The sequence below is a fragment of the Gopherus flavomarginatus genome, chromosome 22 (assembly GCF_025201925.1).
Source record: "Gopherus flavomarginatus isolate rGopFla2 chromosome 22, rGopFla2.mat.asm, whole genome shotgun sequence".
In the NCBI taxonomy this organism is placed as follows: Eukaryota; Metazoa; Chordata; order Testudines; family Testudinidae; genus Gopherus; species Gopherus flavomarginatus.
In genome coordinates, this window is record NC_066638.1 from 12,574,216 (window position 1) to 12,595,278 (window position 21,063).

The following is a 21,063-nucleotide window of genomic DNA, read 5'->3' on the forward strand; positions in this document are numbered from 1 at the left end:
ATACTAGGCACTTATTGATGTGTAGGAGAAGTGTTTTTTGAGATGTGATATCTTGGATTAATATGTAACAGTGTGAAAATTAAGTAAACTTCAGTATCAACAAATTTGTGCACTTGATGACCAGTAAAATTATGTTTGCAGTCTTCTTGCATTTTTCTCTTGGTTTGCTATTTGTGTTGGTCAAATACATACAGTATTTCTGTCTATTTTATTTTATAGACAAAGACAAAAAGCATTTTAATACCTTTTTGAATGATACCCTCTAATCCCTGTTTTGCCTATTTAAACATACAGACTATGATCCTTAAATCTGAAAATTTCTGATGTCTTGGGTCTAGCTGGGTGAACCGTAGTAAATTAGTATTAGCTTGGACAAAGTATCAAGTGTGTATTGTCCTATTTGAGCCATAGGCCCAGAAACTAAGGGTGTGGAGGGGTGCTGCAGCACCCCCAGGTTTTAGGTGGGGCTCAGCTCCTGGCCCCACACATGGGCTGCGAGCCCTGGGTCCCAGCTGCCGGCCCTAACCTCAGCCCCCTTTCCTCTGTCTTGGTCCTGTTCTCCTGGAGGCATGGCTCTGCTCCTGGCCCCAGCTCAGGGGAGGGAGGAAGGGGCGCAGAGGCGGGTAAGAGGGCTGGCTTTCAGCACCCCCACTGTTAAAAATGTTCCAGCACCCCTGATTTGAACCAGTAATTGACTTCATGAATATGAGCTTCTGTCAAACTGAATTTATTATTTCAGATAATGGGAAGAAGTTTAATTCGACAACCATAAAAATGAATAGGTTATTGTGGGTATAGAAATTGCTTAGTGAATTGTTTGGGGCTTGCTTTGACATAAAGGATCAGTTTGGCCACCTATTCCTAAATGTAAGGATTTTTAGAAACTTGATTGCTCAGAAGCTAGAATTGGGGAAGGAAGAAGTTTGGTGAGTTTTGCATGTAACTGATGCTTGTACGTGAGGCACGCTTCTGCTGACAGACTCGTGTTTGAAGCCTATATGTTCAGTGCTGCACCTTTCACCAACTGGGAAATGATGGGCATCGTTCCTCATCAGTTACTCTTCTTGTGGCAGGGAAAATCATCTGACCTAAAAAGTAGAAGTCTGCTTTGGAAGCCAACTCGAGACTGCTGCTTGTCTGTAAAGTTTTATAACGAAATACCTAGTGATTTTTAATTGGTCAAAAGAAAATGCATAAATCTGATCCAGAGATGGTGAGGAGATGGAGAATCTCAATGTCTGATTCAAAAACTTCTAAAGATTCTGTTTGGGGACTTCATGGTACAGTTAATACAAATGATCACAGTTATAAACGTTTGTACTTTAAAGGTTTAATAGTGATGAACTTATATCAATGGTGTTTGAAAGATCCAGAAACTCCTTGCAGGGTCACAAGTAAATTAGTATTTCTGGTGTGGCTTCTTTGCAGAGTGCAAGCTTGCTTTTTAACTTTCTATACAATGCCTGTTGTTAAAACTATAAGGAAAATATCCTCCACCTTTCTGTACTAAATGCACAAGCTGCTTTATCCCCCCACCCCTTTTTTTTTTCTCTTTAAACTACAGTGCTCTAATCTGGGAAGATTTTCCTAGGGATCTAGAATCATTATGCATTTTGAATCTTGCCTTGACTCTTTTTTCCTGTTCAGCAGTAACGGTAGTTACACCTGACCGAAGCCCACAGCCCACCTCTGCACCAGCCGTTGCTCAGAGACATACTGAACCTACCCCACCAACTGCATCAGATACCAAGGAAATAGTAGTAGTCTCTAAAGTGGAGAAGGAAGCTGTGGAAACTGAGGGAAAGCATGAAGAAATGCTACCCGAGAAGGTGAAGATGGAACCATCTGAAGTGGCCAAGGTACGCTAGCCTTAGAATTACCATAAAGTGTTTGTTTGTGAGGACTGCAAGTGGTTTTTGCTTTATATGGAATGCTAGCTCTAAAATGGCCTCCAGTGGCAATGTTGCATTATATGGGAAGGGGTAGAGAGGTATCTCATCCCTGTATAGTCAGTGGACTGGGAATGGGATCCCCTCTAGCTAGTTGGTTGTGATTCCAGAGAATACCTTTCCTGAACTTCAAGATACCACAAAAAATGCTACAGTGCATGTTACAATTTTCATGTCTTAATTGTACCTAAGGCAGAACTTTTTTTCAGGGATGGTCTTAAACAAATTCGGTGTTACCCTTTGATCAGCTTAAAATGGTATGTTCCGCTGAGAATTAACTCCATGTACAACTGAATTTGTTCTTGTTAACTAGTAATGCTCTTTACTTCAGTTGAATTGCCCCTGATGTACACCATGTGAGAGAAGAATTGGGCCCAGAGTCTTCCAGCATTTATAGTGTAAAGTGTTGTTTTAATTGATTTGTTTTCCCTGGAGAGCTGTTAATGGACTTCTGACAGGCTGGCAGCTGGACTAAAATGTTGATTTATGACTGTTCAAACACTGTTTAGAGACTGTGTGTTGAATATACTATTAAGTGGGACTACTTAAAAATTGGAAAGTGAAAATATCTGGTTCTTCTGTGAGTATTCTGTCTAAAATATAGATAGATAAAAATATAAGGCAGAATAGTATATGAAGAGGTGTTTCAACATTATTTTAAAGTTTATTTTGAGAGAGGGTGTGGATTGTGGAGAAAGGGTAGAAAACTTAAAATTGCTTCCTGTCACTCTGAATATTGTACATTCTGTTTTTCCCCATTTTTTGTTGGGAGTCAAACTCTTCTTGTTATTACATCATATAGAGAGCAAGTCACGTGTGGTAGATGTAGTTGTATTCCATGGGAGATCAGTATGTATAAAATAAGCACTTGAGGCACAAGGGAGGAGACAGTGCAATATCCTCACCACCCCCCCCCAGACAAGCCAAGAAATCTTTATTTTCAGTCTTCAAGGAATCCCTGTAGGGATATTAAGAATTCCTGTTGGTTGGAGAAAACTGGTGGCAATCCGGAAACATAGGGCCAAATTTGGACCTGGTTAAATCTGGCCAATCTCTGACTCTAATGAAGTTGCATCCACTTAAAACTGGTGAATTTGGCCCTTCAAAACCACAATTCAAAACCATAATCACAGTGTCACATTTTCATTGTGTGTTAACCACTTTGTAGCTTCCTTAACATACAGTACTAAGTGTATTTCTTTTGATATATAGGTGCCTCTCTTCCTTGCATAGTCTACTTGCTATATATCTCTGTATATAAAAACACACATGAGAGGTGAACAAATCAATTAGTCAACAGGACCTTCTATATGATTAACGAAACACAACTTTTGGTAACCCACACTTGGACTGATGACACCACAGTTTAAAATTGTCAATGGCTGTACACCATTGCCAAATAGTTAAGAGCTCTGAACTTTTTGTCATAAGGCGTGGAGCAGGAGCACTGCGTCACTGAGGATGAGTGCCAAAGACTAATAGAGTCTTGCAGATAATTGAAACATTGTAAAACAGGTTAATGCCACACAATGCTTGCGTTTAAAATAATTCCATTCACCCAGTCCCTCATTTATCCGACAGATTTTTCATGTAGTTACAATATTAGGTTTACTTTGCACTTGGTGTAGAAAGAATTATTGTAAAATCCTGTAGACTCTAGAAGCTCGTAAACTGCTCCATAATTGAATCTAGTCTTGGGTTAATCACCTGTTCCTTTATCCTTGGATATATAACTATTTTTGCCTTGTGACCACCAATCTTTGTGATCTTTCCTGTATTTGTACTTTATCCCATTTCAACATTCTTCCTGCATTATGGTGGTGGTGGTATTGCTATTTCAACAGGCTCATCAAGGTAATCTTTCCAAAGTTACTTCAGTGATAGGCTAGCAGGCAATGCAGTTTTATTTGAATGATTCTTGGTCTTTATCCTGCCCATCAAATGTAAGCATGCTATCTCTGTTACAGCCTGGATTGCCTATGTGAATTGGATGAATTCAATTCCTTTTAACTTTTAAAAAGCTTTGAAAATATTGGTTCTTAGCTCCACAGTTATGTGGAATGAAAGACTCGGATCCAGTGCTACTGGTAGGTCAATTGGCTGACAAATGTAAATACATACTTATAGACATGTGTATGGCCTGTGTTATACAGGGGGTCAGCCTAGATGATCACCATGAAAGAACATCTTTATTTTCTGTCTTTGAAAAGTTGTATGTCTATTAATTTGAACATGTCACTTTTGACAGTGATCTCTTTGGGGTATCAAATTGTAGATAACCTTTGGAAACACTGGCTTCCGAATATCCTTAAAACAAAAAGCCTGTCTTTGGTGGAGCTATTAAATAAATGCTCTTGGGGTCTTTTAAAACACTGGTCTCAATTGTACTTTCAGTTTTAGAAACATGATGTTGAACTAACAAATTGTCACTGTTAGTTTTGTTAACTCTCTTCAAAAGACTGCATGTTGATTCCTGCATGTTAACACATTTGAGAACCAACTTAATATTTCAGCTGTGTTTTGAAACTGAGTGGTTTCCAAAAATCTATTAACAAGAAATGTTTTTACCACTTTATTTCTTATATGTAGGTGGGGAAAACGCACAGCGAGGTCACATTGCCTACCACAAATGGTGACCAGCCCCAGGTTTGTGCTGATAATTATCAGTTAGGTTGTTCACATTTTTTTAAAAAGGTTGTAAAATGAAGGTTCAGCATAACTAAATGAACCAACATTTTTTGTTTTTTATCACTGCAAAACAGCAGCCTGCAGAAAAAGAGGAAGAGCCGATCAGAATGAGGAAGGTTAGCCCTTTTACACTTTCACCAAGCAAAATTGCCATATCACTCATGCATACTTAATATATTTAAAAAGACAGTGCTCCAATTTCTTCATGTGCTTTGATTTTTAATCTGCAAGTATCTGTTGCTTGTTTTCAAAATGATTCAGCTTTTTGTCCCAAGGGCAATCTGAGATTGTTTAAGAACTTTTTAGTGAGAAATGTCCTCTGTTTCAAATATGAATTGTGTTTCACAGTTCTGTACAGAAGTAAAGCTAGTAACAAGCACAAGAAAATTGTACATTGAACGTTCCAGGAAATGCAAAAACTTACCCATTTATAGTTTTATGGGGTACATGACAGGGAAGATATGTAAAACGCTGAAGGTATTTCAGGTATATTAATTGTACTACACATTTTAATAAAATGCTTTTTAAAGGCTTGGAAGCATTGGAAAAACTACACGTACAATACCATTTAATGCAGCACCATACACACTTCATTATCAGGAAGTTGAAAATGTCTTAATCTTTGCAAGTCTTCCATAGAAAATGTTGAACACTTTTATTTGCTGAGAGCAGGATGCCTTTGTTGTAGCAATGCAAATTAGCCAATGGAACTCTGGGAACTGTCTCTTTAAATGAAACTCATTACATTATTCCATTGTTCATGAGCAAGGTCCTCCATTTCTTGGTGGTGACTTTTCTACAAACATTCTTGTGGTTTATGGCCCATCCCATATTGGCACAATGCTGCGCTCCAAACATTTATTTCACTTTTTTTATTTGCCAATTTGCGATTCCCGCAAGAACAACATTTTAATTTTTTGTGCTTTTCTTTTTTTTGTTCCCCCTTTCTTTCATTTTCACAGAAAAGATCAAAGAAACTAGATGGTGAAAACATTTATATCAGGCATAGCAATTTAATGTTGGAGGTTTGTATGAACTTGACGCTTATTTCAGTTGCGTTTGCCTGGACCTTCTGCATTCTTTATTGAACTCTTTTTCTTCCTCCTCTGCTGCTGAATTTGTTTTTGCATGCTGTTGCATGAAGACTTTTAAAAAAATATGCTTTTGCGTGTCAACAATAAACACGATGATGTGCAGTCATTTCTCCTACCTTTTTCGGTTTTCATTCTGTCATACTTACCAGAAAAATATATGATTGGGATAGTCCTGTGTTAAATCTGTTTCTCGAGTCCTAGTGACTTTATTGCATGTTTTTTTCCTTCAGTCCACAAATAAGAATTTCTACACTGGTAACTCAGAATAACATGAATCACACAGGATACAAGTATATAGAGAGTGTGTGTCTCTCTCCCTGACTGAGACAAGGAAAAAAAGAGGGGAATGGAATCAAGGATGAATCACAATTGAGCGCATACAAATGAGACTGACAGTAAAGCTGCAAGCTGTATAAACTGTACAGCAGTCTTGTTCAGCATTCTTCCGAAGGGCTCATGCCATTTCAGGAGGGCTCAAGCCACCATTGCTTGTTCACAATAATGTTAGATGAGGCCTTTTTTTGCTTTTCAGAGAACTGCCAATAGAATTTACTATCATTGTTGCTGTAATTTTTCTCTAAACACTTTCCTGTTCTAATGTGTTCTAGGAAACATACAGGTCTCCTACATTGGAACAAACCAGTGGTCAATAGCAAGTCCCCTAGTGTCTGATTTAATTACTATCCCTAGCGAAGTGTGCCATTGAATACACTTCAGTATGCTACTGCTCAACTGTCAGTTGTCATGTATTCTGAGGGTGCAAGGTTGTTTTCTGTCATTTCATGCACAGGTGTAGATCTTGGATAGTCAGCTTTAAGATACTGAAACTTAAAATTTAGAGGGCTCACATGCAAACAGGATCTTGAAGACTGGAACGTTCCAATCATATATTTATACATTGTTATGGAAGACACTTTGTGGCTTCTGGTACTGACTTTTTCTATGTGTTGTGTTTCTATTAACGATTACAGCTTCAGCAGCTGATAGGGGTTTCCTCAGCAGTTGCTTTTGAAAATGAAATGTACTAACTGCCTTTTTTAAAATATTAATTTAAAGCTTTGCGGCTTTTGGTTTCTGACGGCTACAATTTTAAGCTTTTGGACTTCAGTAAAATGGTCAACAGGAGTCATCTACAGTCAGAAAGCAACAAGGATTTCACCCACCATTTGTTTAGGCCATGCATAAGCTAACTGTTTATCTATTCTCAATGAAAATTTGTCTTAAATGCTTTTTTCCTGCTAGTGTGGTACTTGGCTCTGGCACATGTATTGTGTGCTCCAGTGCACTTCATTTTGCCTCAGCCTCCTCAACATCTTACTGCCTTCTCCTGCCACCCAAAACACTTTTGTTACAGGTGTTCACAGACCCTCAGCTAGAAATGGGCAACCAAAAAGGTTGCGTTGCCTATTGTTTCTTCCTTTTTATTCTGTGTATTTGGCAGATCAGATTAAATCCAGAAGACTGGCTGGCTGAGTGTGGGAAAATGTTCTAGAAAATGTTGTTTTGTTTTATTTTATTGAAAACAGTTACTCCTTCAGATCTTGAACTTCTGTGCTTCATAAATTTATAAAAAGGTGGAACAGGAAAAAAGTGTAATTATTAGAGCTCTTCATTAAAAGAGGCTTACAAAAGCAATTCAAACTTCTATGGGATACATCTTGCTACCTTTAGCTTCCACATTAATACTATTCTGGCAGGGGAAGTCCAAATGTGAACAAAGTACTTCTTACCAGGGGCAGGCTAAACAAGAGGAGTGATCTTTGTGTTCTTTCAATCCAGAGTCAGTGGCAGGGCTCCTCTGCCTGTGTTGCTGATTCCAGTTTCTGAGCTTACCATGGAGTCTTCAACAGTCGTTTTCATGCTTTTTCTAACTAGCAGGCACTCATCCCATGTTTTCATGTGGGACAAAAGCTAAAACTATTGGTTCCCCATGGATAGGCCAAAAGAGAGAACTATATTAATGAAACACCCTTTTATCTCTGCTAGCTGAAGGCAGTCTGTCTTTGGTAAGCTTGCAGGGTCGCGGGACTGGGTGACCAGACAGAGTAGGCTCTTTTGGCAGGTATTAATTTAAAGCAAATGCAAGCAATCTAGTCTTGTGTAAGTTAGTGACTTAGTAGGTTGAAAAACAATTGAATGTATAGAGAATGTAATCTGCAAAATCAAATATGCCATTTTTGCACTGTCTTGAAATGTCTTTCATTAAAATAGGCTTAAGCCTATTTTATTCAAAAGGCTTTGTTTTAAACAAACTCTGTTTTTACTTGCAAGGCGAGGCTGTTTTTCAATGAGAGAGTTGAATTGTGGACTTGTGTTGAAGTCTGTGCATTTATGCTGTAACCTGGCATCACAGAATAGAGAGTTAACATTTTCCATACCCGTATTGTTTTAGCTTGGGTGCACTGGTTACTCTGACATGAAGTAGATGCTCAGTTAGTTTTCTCCTCTCACATTTTGTTCACTAGTGTGAAACCACTGGTATAGTTCCTGGAAAGAATGAGCTGTGGGCAAAGAAGGTTATGAGGTTGCTTTTTAAAGATAATTTCATACAGGAGGGGAAGAAGTGGAAACTAGAAACAAACTCTTAAGAATGTTAACAGCATCTGTGAGCTGCCCTTAGCTATTCAGGGTTAATGGAAGAACAACAAAAGAGGAAAACATGCAGTGAAGGATATGAAATCAAATTGTCGGGGTTCTTTTACTTTTGTACCTTGATATTTTAAATCCTCTTTAGGTAAAAATCCAGGTGTTTTGACTATAATCTATTTTGCTGAAGTAAAAGGTGACTAATGTCAGGTCTCACTGCTAGAGGGGCAGACATCTTCCACTTAATTAAAATTTGTCCCTCAATCCAAGAGTAGAATAAAGGGAAGGAGAATATTCCCTTGTATGTTTAGGGTGAGCACAATTAATGGAAATTAGCAACAACTTTGAGTGCGGCTTGCTATCTGGCAGCACAGGCAATTTTAAATGGCCTCTTTTTATGTGCATCTTCATTTGAGTTTTTTAAATCATAGGAACTAGATAAAACTCAAGAAGAAATAAAGAAACATCATGCTAACATCAGTGAGCTGAAGAAGAACTTTATGGAGTCCGTCCCTGAGTCCCGGCCTAGTGAATGGGATAAGCGCCTGTCTACTCACTCCCCCTTCAGAACATTTAACGTCAATGGACAGGTCCCCACCGGAGTGGAAGGAGTGAGTACTTTATGAAATGTGGTATTGATTGATTTTTATATTGTAGCAACTAAATACTGACGCTAAAGGAACATCTTTAAATAGTGGAGGACTAAACTTGGCTCATGTTATATTTCTGGTTGGGAACATTTCAGATGTCTTTTTTGGTGGGTTTTAAGAACAACGTTGCTGAGGGATTCATTTATTTTAGCTTAAGTCACAATTCTTATGTGATACAGTATAAAACAATATTGGAGCTTCCTATCTGACTTTGTAGCAACATTAGTTGATGTTGCCACTAGAATTTTGTTTTCTTGCTATCAGTTTCAACATTACAAGAGCACAGACTTAAATAGTTATGTTGGGATCCGGGTTATTCAAAAAACAGATGGGGGTAAGTCTATCTTTCAAAATGGAAAATGTCAAAATTGATGTGGATTGTAATTTTAAATTTTAGCTTCAAGGATATTATCACAAGCCATGGAGGGGGGAAAAAAATATTTTGGATGGTGCCTCTAAGAACCAAAAATCACAAGGCTTGATAAGCCAGAGAGGAGCCTTGTTAAGAGAGTTTTGTATGTAACTCGGCCCTGATCTTGCATCAGGAACTGCCTGTGTGTACCCATATTCCAGTGGGATGTCTTACTAACACGGGCACAGGGGTATACAAGGGGTTGGGCCCTGGCTTGGTAGAAACATAATTGCTTTTTAGGGAGGTGTTATCCATATTTGTAGCAGTTCATGCACATTCATAGGCCGCCTCTTTAGTTTCATAAGAATTTTACTACTTTTCGTCAGTAAGTAAGCTGGAGAAGCCAAGAGATCAGTCAGTCTGCTGTCTAGTCTCTTCCTTACTGGTAGTCAGTATCTTACTGGGATAGACCTTGTCATATTACTACTGCTGTTACTTAACTCATAATTAAAGCTCCTAGATCAAAATAATTACAACTTTTTGAACAATGATAGTTATTTGCCTTGGAGGGAGGGACGGAGTGAAATCCTAGCTCCATTGAAATCAATGGCAAAACTTTCACTGGTTTCAGTGGGCCCAGGATTTCCCATAGATCTGCTCCCCTCGCCCTGCCACCAGTTGCTGTGGAGACTATTTTTCTTTGCTTGATTTTTAAACCATGCAAGTGTGGAACTTGTAACATGGAATAATCTTGGGGGAGGAGGAGGAAGTTTCCAGTTAATTTGTTACACATGAAGCCACTTAACAGTTTGATCACTGAACTTTATTTTAAGAAACCTTTCTGCAGGATTCTCTCCAGTAGAGATGATACAGGGGTCTCCACCTGTAAGAGTATTTCCCAAGATGGGGCAGAGGGGATAGTGTGTGCTTACCAACCCGCAACTACAGTGGTTTGTTAGCAATTCTGTAACACTGTACTAAGGGTGGTGCCAGCCCTATGTGATACCTGTCTCTGGAAGTTCCAACACCTGTGACATGGTCCTTCTGAAAATGGCATTTCAGTGAAGATGATTTATGATCATAACATGAGACACCTGCAGAAAGGCACATGAATAGTGTTTGTTTGCCTTCACATTATTATCAAATGTATAAGGAAGATAAATTTGTATGTAATGTAATTCTTTTTGCTGATGTACCATTATGCTGCTGTTGCAAAAATCATGGCATTCTATACGGGGTTATCTTTCTACTATTCCTATATCTTACATTACAAGACAACTGAACTTTACACACTTTGTGTATGTCCAGGTCAAGAAAGCCACTCTCCTGTCCTCTGAAAGAAGGGTTGGTGGGCCAGAGGTAAAGCTGCTGTTATGATATGTGCTTCTGAACCAGAATTTTGCTGTTATAATGGCACTAAGCAAAAACTCAACAGCAGCGGCTGAGTAACATTTTTTTTTTTTTTGGGCAACATTAAGTAGTTTCATATCTCACAGCTTCCTGACCTAACACCTTAAAAAATTTGCACTGCTGCAGCTTTTGCAGCTTTCAATTTGCTTATTTCGGCGCATGGCTGGTTGAAAAGCTGCATGAAGATGTAACCGTGTATTTGGAAAGAAAAACAATTACGAAAGTTTAACTCTACCCTGTTCTTTTTATGTTGTCTTCCTTTCCTTTTCCGTTTTGTTTTTTGTTTTAATAATCATGTTACTCTTGCATTTTATTTTATTTCTTTTGCTGCCCAGTCCCCCAGCTACTTTCTCCCTGATACTCATCACTTAGGGGTGTGCAAAGAACCAGCCCCAAAACACAAGACTGATCAAAGGAGGTTGGATCAACTGAGAGAGCTTAGGGCCAAATTTTTTCTTTCATAGCTGTACCGGGGTTGACCATGCTCGGCCAACTGAAAGGATGGAAAGCATTTCTTGAATAAACTGCAATAAAATTTTCCCAAACAATTTTCACAAGTGCTAAAGCATTTGTATGATACTGTGTTCATTATAATTTCACATTCTTTAGATTCTGAAGACTCAGATGTAGTAAAATGTAAAACAAAATCCAGAGTTTGGAATGTTACTACTAAAAACATTCATGTTCCATACTCCTGATTCCTAAGGGATTGAATATTTTGTATACATAACTACAATATTTTGAAAAAAGTGGAATTTTTTTGATACTGTCTTTGTTTGCAAAATCTTCAAAACAAGATTTTATCATCTGCATTAAAATCTGGGTGTCAAACCTTATGAACAAATGTCACTTTTAAGGCCAGTATAGTATAGGAAGTTGTAAAAGACTGCATTTTTTATACTACCATTTCTATTTGTAATACAACAAAATTAACTTTTCTCAACAATTTCAATTGTGGAACACTTGAGCACTAGATTTTAAATTATCCTTCTCTCAAAGGGAAATTGTGAACACTCATGAATGTAGCCCTAAGATTAGTGGATTCTATGAAGATGGTCATATTCAGAAGCTAAGTTACAGGATATTGCTGAAGTGCTTCTATCCTGATTGAGCCTCCACAGAATTTGTCCTTCACAGCAGTTTGCCAATTTAGCAATAAAACATTGATCAGAGCCTCTGGAAGACCTGTCCTAACACTTTGTACATCCCTAAGTACCATTTTGAGCACTTCCCATCTGTCATTTTTGTTCATCTCTCTGTCTTTCTTGATCTTCTACCACGAAAGCAGACACAGGAACGTCCTCTGTTAGTACAGGATGAAGACAAAATAAAAAAGCAGATGCCTACTGAGACAGCAGTGCCCCAGCAAGCAAAAGAAGATATTCTTCCAAAGGTTTCTATTCCAATTCCTGAGGAGCAGAAATCACTCAAAAAGTGCCGCCTGTACTTTAGTACTTTTCCTTCTCCACGCATTCCCTTTATGATGTCCCTTTTTGTGGTCCTTGCACTAACTGTGTGGTGGTTGGTCTTTCTGTGATCGGAAACAGGACCTAATTGAAACCTCATGACCACAGCTCTTGATTGGTCGACTGCATCTTCTACGTGTTGCCCTCTGATCTCTGTAGTTCATTGTCCTACGAATACTCTACACTATGTTTTTGATCATAATATTTTACCTTGTACAGTGTATGATTTGGAATTCTAAAGGAGTGGCAATGGATTGCCAGACCTGCAATAATACACTGAAATTTGAGCCTTGATGATCTACAGACTAAATTTTAAAAAGCTATTGAGTCTCTGTCTGAAAGTCTTCAGCGCTGAAGTGGACATGCCGACAGTGGGCGTTTTGCTTCTGTACACTTCAGACTTCTTGCACAGCAGTTTGTGAAAAGACTTGATTTGAAGGTTACTCTTATTCTTAAACCCAGCTCTTGTATACATTTATAGTGTTTATGGTGGGGAAAATTCAGTTTCAAATACGTATTCAAAAGGCTTAAGATCATTCACAACAGTGTACAGAGTCTGATCCATAACCACTCCTTTTCTAAGAAAACAATATTAGCATACAAATCGCTTTTCTTTAATTAAAAAAGGCTTGGGTGTCAGTGGCTCTCTTAGGGATAATTCATGTATGTACATAGGAACAGACTACTTCAACTGTCCTCTTTATGGAAGATCCTTTTCGGTCTTACTACTGTCTTTGCACGAGCATCACTGCTTATCTTTCATAGCTGAACTCTCCTCTGAATGAAAATATTGTCTAACTTGTGTTTTGGGGGGGAAACCCTTATTAAAAGCAGTGCTTATTTATTGTAAGGTTAAATTAATCTGTTTCTGAATTTGACTCCCTTGGTGCACTGTAGATATATGTTCTTTCAATTTGTGTTGAACTCACTAAAGTGTGTGTACTAATGGTCATGTGAATGGAAGTAACATGCTGTTAAGTACACATGCTGTGCCTGCATGTTGACTAATAGCATTGTTGTTAAGTTTATCAAAACATGTAAAAGAGCCGTACGTCCAGATGATAATTCTAGTGTTAAAACAATTATTATTTTGACTACTTTAACAAAGCTTTTGCATACGGCTTATTTTTGTAGCACTTTTGTATATATCTGGATTATTTGGTTCAAATGATCTATAATTGAGTTTAAACTTGACTGTATTGTTAATGATTCGGTTGTATGAGAACCAAGATTTGATGCTCAGCTGGGCTGAGCACACCTGGCTCAGAAAGCAGAGGGAAGGTTGGACTCTTTCTCGTGGGCAGTTGCTTCTGAGTATATAATAGTCAGGGGACAGAGATGAGCCAGCCCACTCTTCCCATTGTAATTTGCATTCTCTAGAGTATAGGTGTAGAAATATTATTATTGCTGAGACCTGCAATCGGTTTCCCACTAAGGGGCTATTAAAGAATGAGACGCTTGGATGAAAGGGACTAAAATCTGTGTCTATATTTTTCTTTATAGCATTATGTACATAATGTTATTTTAGAAAGTTAATGTGTAAGTATACGTGTGGGTGGGTGTGCACCTGTGCGTGTGTGCACTGGGAAAAGAAAGGAGACAAATCTATAATGAGTGCATGGAATTGTGCGCACGTTGTCCAGTAATAGTGAACCTTAAAATATTTCATTTGCATCTCTATTTACTCTCATAAGTGCGTTGAGGCTCGCTGAACAGTATTTCAGAACTTTAGCTAGGAAGAATCTAGTTAGTGAGTGAAACATTAATTTTGTTTTTAATCTCATGAGAATGTTCATGATTTTGGCCAGTACTGCTTGAATAATTGTAATTAGTTCAGATTAGTGCTCCCATTTGTGCCCTCAGGGTTTTGCTTTGTGTCAATACCAGTTTAATTGAAAAGTGTCAGACCCTTTTAGTACCATAATCATAAACTTCCTATTAAAAACAAATTTGAACATTGTATTGATGCCAAATAGTATATACTGAAACCATAATATAGTTTTTTCTTTGTAACTATTTAAAAATATTAAAACTAAATTAAGCATCAAAGGTAACATTGATATGCATATGCAGGTTTAGCCACAGACTAAGGGGAAATGCCACTTCAAAAGAATCGTGCACTGGATGGATCTAAAGAGTATGGCTCAGTAGGCAAATGAATGGAGAATCCCAGTAGTAGGGCTCGTTGTGAAATGTAGGAGGATTGTCCTGAGGAAGAAGGAGGAAAGAGCAGTGGGGAAGTGGAAATTCGGATCAGTGGGTCAAAAGCTAAAGAGAGAACCTGAAATAGGTGCATGGTGTTGAACACTTCTGGTATGAGTTCTTACAAGAATTGGAAAGGACAGGATGTTAAAACTTGGATCCCAGGCTACTTAGAAAAAAATGTTTGCTCTTCACAGCACATCATCTCAAAAGTGAGGGGTAGCTGTGCCTTCACTCCCAGCCATTAACTATTCTTGTGCCCCCAAAACACACTATAACTAGAAAAAAGTACTTACCACTATGTTTGAAGAGCCATAGGCCTGAGATTAATATGGTGCTATTGAGAATAGCTGGACTTGAGGCAAATCAACTTCTCACAAGACTACTTTAGAAACTCCTGTTTAAAAAAAATAAAAAGAGAATACTCTGAAATGACTATAATGAATATCAATCATCACAAGGCCATGATTTCTACAGCCATATCTGCCTTGTCAGAAGGAACTAGGAAGTGCATTTTTTTTGGAGAGACGGGGGGATCTTACCTAGAAAGAAGTTTGAATGTAGTGTTCAAGAGATCCATCGCTCTAGGGTAAGAGTTTATATCCTTTTGTTCTACTCAGGTCGTCTCTGAACTTCCTAAATAAAATAATCTCTTTATCAAGATAACTTTGAAATGAGACTGGTTTCTATCAGTAAAAGACCTTTGAACTACATACAGATTCAGAGAGAGCCCCACATAATGTTTCTCAGCACTTAATTGCTCTCTCTGAAGAGGACATGAAGAAATTGAACAAGCTATTAATAATCTTTTTATTTAGAGGTCAGCTAATCATCCAAACGAATTGTGAAGGTGCATGTCTTAGATTAGATTAGATTTATACCATTCAAACAAGTCTGTTTCTCACAGAAATATCTGGTAAATGCTGCATTACTTTCAAGCACCCTTAGAATGTGGTCTTGTCCACGTTTAAAAATTCATGGAGCCTTAACCTACTATCTTAGAGTTGGCCTTTATGTTCACTTCCTGTAAGCCACCATCTTTCTGATCTGCATTTTGAGGGAAAGGAACATCAAGGAAGAAACTTAAAATTTTGCCTTCACTATATATGAGGTCTTAACTTTTTCTTCCCTCCTCTTAGACTGGAGAGTCTTTTGTTGCTTGGACCTCTAGATGGAGAGTAATTGTAGAGTATCAGAGACATTGCAATTTTTACTTGACAAAATTTCAGTATCTCTTGAAAATGTGTATAAGTAGTCTGTGCTACTGGAGAGACTCCTACCTCTTTGTTTGCTTACAGGGCATATGTAAGCACATTATTACCACAGAACCACCTTTTATGGTAAGGATGGTAAAATCTCACTTGCGTATGTGTTCAGTATCTCAAGGTCCCTTTCAGCCCTGCATTTTTGTGATTCTATATTACATCACATACATACATCATATACACTTTGCTATGCTAACTGTCTTTCTATGCTTTCCTTAAGATCCGCATAAGATGCAGCATTGAAATAAAAACAGTATATGAATATACACATTTGTGTATATATAAATAGTTCTGTATGCTTAATGTAGTACAAAATATCAGTTTTAAATAGCTTGCAAGGAGATGTGTTTTTCCTTTTCTGTCTATTGCTAACAGTATGATTTAGTATTTCTAGAACTGAGATGTTCCTAAAAGGTGCTACAAGAGGATTTGTTACCTTACAACTAGATATGTAATTTCTGATGTCAGGCAGATTAGGTGCAGAATAAGGTGTTTCACACTATACCGTAGTGTAAAGGTAGATGTCGCAGAGCGTTCATGAAGAAATACTGAAAGAATGCATCTTGCTCTATCCTGACTCCAGAGGACAAGATGGAGTGGAGTAAACCATCTAGCTAGCCTACTGGCCAATTGTTACCATGCCACTGTCAAACATTAATTCATGGCAGTGCTCATCTTGTTGTCATTATTTGTATTTGGCCAATAGTGTAATTGAGATCTGTTGCACTAATGGTGAATATTTGCGAAGGTTGTGAATATTTGCTACTCTGAAGGGAGAGTAAACATGTCAGCAGGATGCATAAAATGTAACCTTGCCTAGGTTTATGTGAAGAAGGCTGCATTCTTAACGTAATCCTTGATGACTTATTACAGCTCAGGATGTTTCAGCAGCACCTAGATACTGGTCACTAGGTGCTTTATAAATACCTAAATGGATAGAGGCTGCTAATGGTATTAATATGCATTAGTCTTAATTATTTTCCAGCGTTTTTCATTCTAATATCTTCGACTGTCACACCTAGCTAAGACTTGTGTGTGCTCTGCGTGGTTATGTAAAATAGGGGATACAGTCCAGTTAGAGGCAGAAAGAAGAGACTTCTCTTCAGGGCTTCAATCCCCTGTTGTCTTTGGGTTGTGAACTTCAGAACTCCTGAATAAATTAGTTGATTGTATATATAATGCATGTCGTTAAATAGAAGTCATTTTAAATTCTGTGTATCTTAATTTATTTTCATTATGTTAGTGTTACTAAACTCCCTTGTAGGGCGAAATGCAAAATAGTCTCTTGGTCTTACCCACGTTTTCTTTTAAAAGTTATTGGCACTTTGAAACAGGGAGGTGGGTTTGAGTTCCCCAGTGGCTCTGTTTCAGGCCCAGGCATCACTGGGGACTTTTTACGAACTATGACGCTAGCACTTTGAAACTTTTGTGTAGAGATTTTTTTCCTTAACTCAGGATTTATTGAAATTCAGATTAAATGATGAAGATAAAATATATTAAAATAAATAAGTGGTACTGGATATAATTTTTTTTAAAAACCTGTATTATTTACATTTTAATTGGAGATGCTCAGATGAGGTCTGTTAGCAGAGGACCAGTAACATCCTTACCTAGTACATTTTTAAAATAGACTGTTCAAGTTGTATGACCTACAGTGCTTCAGTGTACCTTCTGTAGTTGTATTTGGTGCCAGCGGCTATCAGTCTCATAAGGCAGCATCATTCCTTTGTACTGTGTTGCACACAGAGTTAATGGTACCAGCAGGTGCTGTGAGATCTTAGTGATATCTTGACCAGTACTAATATCAAAAATATAGCAGGATAATTTGAGCATTATCAGTTGGACGTTCTCTTGCAATACAGAAGTAGATCTTCAAGTGCTGGTTCCTATGTGTATTCCACACATGGGTATGCATGTGCACCATACTGCTGAGTCTGGAAATTCTTAGTCTGTTCACTTGTACGTGCGCAGTTGCTCTCCTTGTGCTCCAGACTGAGGACATAAGAGGCTGTGTGAGCTGATGCCTCTGTAGTTCTCTTTTACTGCCACATGACCTGAGTCAGATTCCTGTGTGTCCACAGATTTGTCCAGTTTTTTTATCAGCCTGTAAATAGTTTTAATATTTAGCATAGTTAAAGGTTTAATATTGTATAGTTTAGCTTAGTTTCTTCCATTTCTTGGGAATCTCTCCTCGTGCACTGGGACTGTGCCTGGAGTCTTAAAATTCAAGAATTGTCTCTCGTCTTTGCTCCTTCTCTGAATTATGGGCATCAATGTTGTCTCTACTGTCTGGGTTAGATGCATATCTAAGTAAAGAGCAGCATTTGCTGTTTGTTTCTCCCGTGGACACATGAAGCATGTGAGCTTCAGCTGAGGAAACTCATTAGGGAGAGGGCCATGTGATCCAGGCCAGAGAGACTCCCCCTCCCCCCGACCCCATCCCAATGCACCAGTGTCAACCAACAAGCAGCGCCCCTGTGAGCACAAGCTCAGGAGTGGAGCCTAGAACTGCTAAGCTCAAGGAATCATTCTCCAGGGCTTTGCACGAGAAAAAGGCACGTTTAGCTCAGGACTGCTTAAGACTCCTGAGCAGAAGGGTAAAGCATGAAAGCGAATCCATCGGTACTGTCACTGATTCTGACTGCTAAACATAGAGACCGCCATCCACCAGTCCATATAAGAGTGCTGCATCTGACTCTTCAGAAGTACCAGCCCACCCTTCTCAAGTACTTTAACTTTCAGCATCTTGGGACATATTGGAACTGTCAGTCACAACCACTGGACAACCTGGAGCACCGGGACATGCAGAGACACCTATACCTCACTGGAGGATATCTTCCTCCTTTATCCTCAGTCCACCCTCCTTTTGAGCCTGATCCTCCGGAGAGACATTCCCTCACTAGAGGAAGAAACTACTTTGACAGTATGGGAACCCTCAGGCAGAAGTGTTCACCCTCTAGTACCAGTGGAGCAAGAGCAAGTCACGTATGTGAACAAATCAGATGTTCTGGCCAGCCCATCATCCCCTCAGAGATGAAGCTTGACAGGGAATTTAATAAGATTTGGATGCCCTCTTCCCAGATATTACTATTCTTGGATCTGTCCACAAGCCCTACCATACCTCTTCCACGCAGCATCTATTGGATCATTGCAGTACGAGGAGGAAGTGATCCAAATCCACAACTACTGATGGTATTGACAGGGAACTCATCCTCTTCACTGGATGAAGCGAATGCTTCACCATCTCTGCCAGGTGACCATAGTCAGTATCAGGAGCTCCTGCAGATGATAGTAAATGACCTCCAGATTCCACTGGAAGAGGACCGTTACCCAGCCATCAGCTCCTTGGCATCCTGTAACCTACAGGTCCCAGCAAAGTCTCTCCCCTAGTAAATGAGGCCATCATGGAACTAGCCAGGGTAATTTGGCATACCCCAGCCTCCTACGCCCCCACTCTTAAAAGAAATGAGGCACCATTTTGTCCCAGACAAAGGAGCTGAATTTCTTTTCATGCACCCAGAGCCCAACTTCGTGCAGGCAGCCACAGAAAAAGAAGGATTACAACACTCTAAGGCCACCCTTGCTGACAAGGGCTTGAAGAGGTTGACTCTTTTGGAAAGAAATGTATTCTCATCTATGAACCTCCAGTTCCATATCGCTAACTGGCTGGCCTTGTTAGTGAAATACAATTTTAATAACTACTTCAGACTGGCAGACTTTAAGGTCAACCTTTTCCCTAGAGGACAGAGCCCAATTTCAAACCTTAATTGAGGAAGGCAGGCTAGCGGCAAAAATGTCCCTACAAGCCGCAGCGGATGCAGCATCTAGAGAGCAAGCCACTGATATAATTGAGGTGTGAGTCTTGGCTTCACTCTTTGGGGGTTCCTAGGGAGGTTCAGAATACCATTGAGAACTTACCATTTGACAAGTGAGACATGTTCACTGAAAGAACTTTTGAGTCCCTGCACATGTTTAAAGACTCTAGACTGACCCCCTGCTCCCTGGGAACTTACATCTTGGCCTAAAAGAGAGAACACCAGAGGCTGGTGTATAGAACAAGTGTGTTCCCTCCGCAACCATCCCAGCATCAGCATCTGGCTGAATCTCCACACGAGCAACTAGGTTCAAAGATTTCAATTTCCACCCCCTTTGCTACCACAACATCCACCCTCCTCCTAAGGGCTACTTTTTGATGCGTCAAGAACCGCCTGCCTTTATTGATGCCAACCACTTATATCCCTACCCCTGTCTTTGCGGGCTGTCTCACGCTTTTCGCCCATAAGTGGGTTCTAGAAATCATCTAGAAATCATCCACCATGGTCATTCCATCAGATTTTTCTTTCTTTCCCCCTTCCCTGCTTAAACTCCTTCCTGATTCCTCTCCAAGGACCTCTCTCTCAATACTTCCAGGAGGCTAATTAATATAACAACATTTAACATCCCTGTGGTGGGAAGAACATCTCAACAGCCCAACACTGTGACATTTAATTTCAAAAAGGGGAACTGTGCAAGAATGAGGAGGTTAGTTAAATTAAAAGGTACAATGACTAAAGTGAAATCCCTGCAAGCCGCATGGGCACTTTTTAAAGACACCATAATAGAGGCCCAACTTAAATGTATACCCCAAATTAAGAAACACAGTAAAAGAACTAAAAAAGAGCCACCATGGCTTAACCATGTAAAAGAAGCAGTGAGAGATAAAAAGACTTCGTTTGAAAAGTGGAAGTCAGATCCTAGCGAGGTAAATAAAAAGGAGCATAAACACTGCCAAATAAAGTATAAAAATGTAATAAGAAAAGCCAAAGAGGTGTTTGAAGAAGGGCTAGCCAAAAACTCCAAAGGTAATAAAATGTGTAAGTACATCAGAAGCAGGAAGCCTGCTAAATAACAAGGGCGCCCCTCCATGATAGAGATAGAAAAGGAGGGCTTAAAGACGATAGTCATTGCGGAGCAACTAAATGAATTCTTTGCTTCAGTCTTCACGGCTGAGGATTTTAGGGAGATTCGCAAACCTGAGCCAGTTTTTGTAGATGACAAATCTGAGGAACTGTCACAGATTGAAGTGTCACTAGAGGAGGTTTTGGAGTTAATTGATAAACGTAACCTTAACAAGTCACCGGACCGGATGGCATTCACCCAAGAGTTCTGAAAGAATTCAAATGCGAAATTGTGGAACTGTTAATTAGGTTTTGTAATCTGTCCTTTAAATCGGCTTCTGTACCCAACGACTGGAAGGTAGCTAATGTAACGCAAATATTTAAAAGGGGCTCTAGAGGTGATCCTGGCAATTACAGACCAGGAGGTCTGTCGGTACCGGGCAAATTAGTTGAAACAATAGTGAAGAATAAAATTGTCAAACACATAGAAGAACATAAATTGTTGGGCAAAAGTCAACATGGTT

General features: G+C 39.1%; 1 protein-coding gene across 34 annotated transcripts in view; it reads left to right on the plus strand.

Moving 5' to 3' along the window:
• The window catches only part of EPB41 (erythrocyte membrane protein band 4.1), a 165,306-nt gene that overhangs the window by 108,096 nt on the left and 36,147 nt on the right, over positions 1 to 21,063 (plus strand). For 9 of the 34 annotated variants that reach the window (XM_050932481.1, XM_050932489.1, XM_050932476.1 and 6 more), the window contains 6 exons: positions 1,648 to 1,859; positions 4,539 to 4,595; positions 4,712 to 4,753; positions 5,600 to 5,662; positions 8,749 to 8,928; positions 10,628 to 10,678. In XM_050932481.1, the coding sequence (XP_050788438.1) occupies positions 1,648 to 1,859; positions 4,539 to 4,595; positions 4,712 to 4,753; positions 5,600 to 5,662; positions 8,749 to 8,928; positions 10,628 to 10,678 (605 nt within the window). Of the gene's footprint in view, positions 1 to 1,647; positions 1,860 to 4,538; positions 4,596 to 4,711; positions 4,754 to 5,599; positions 5,663 to 8,748; positions 8,929 to 10,627; positions 10,679 to 11,064; positions 11,279 to 12,014; positions 13,074 to 21,063 lie in introns of those variants that run through there. The other 25 variants (XM_050932471.1, XM_050932480.1, XM_050932484.1 and 22 more) reach the window with 16 other exon arrangements.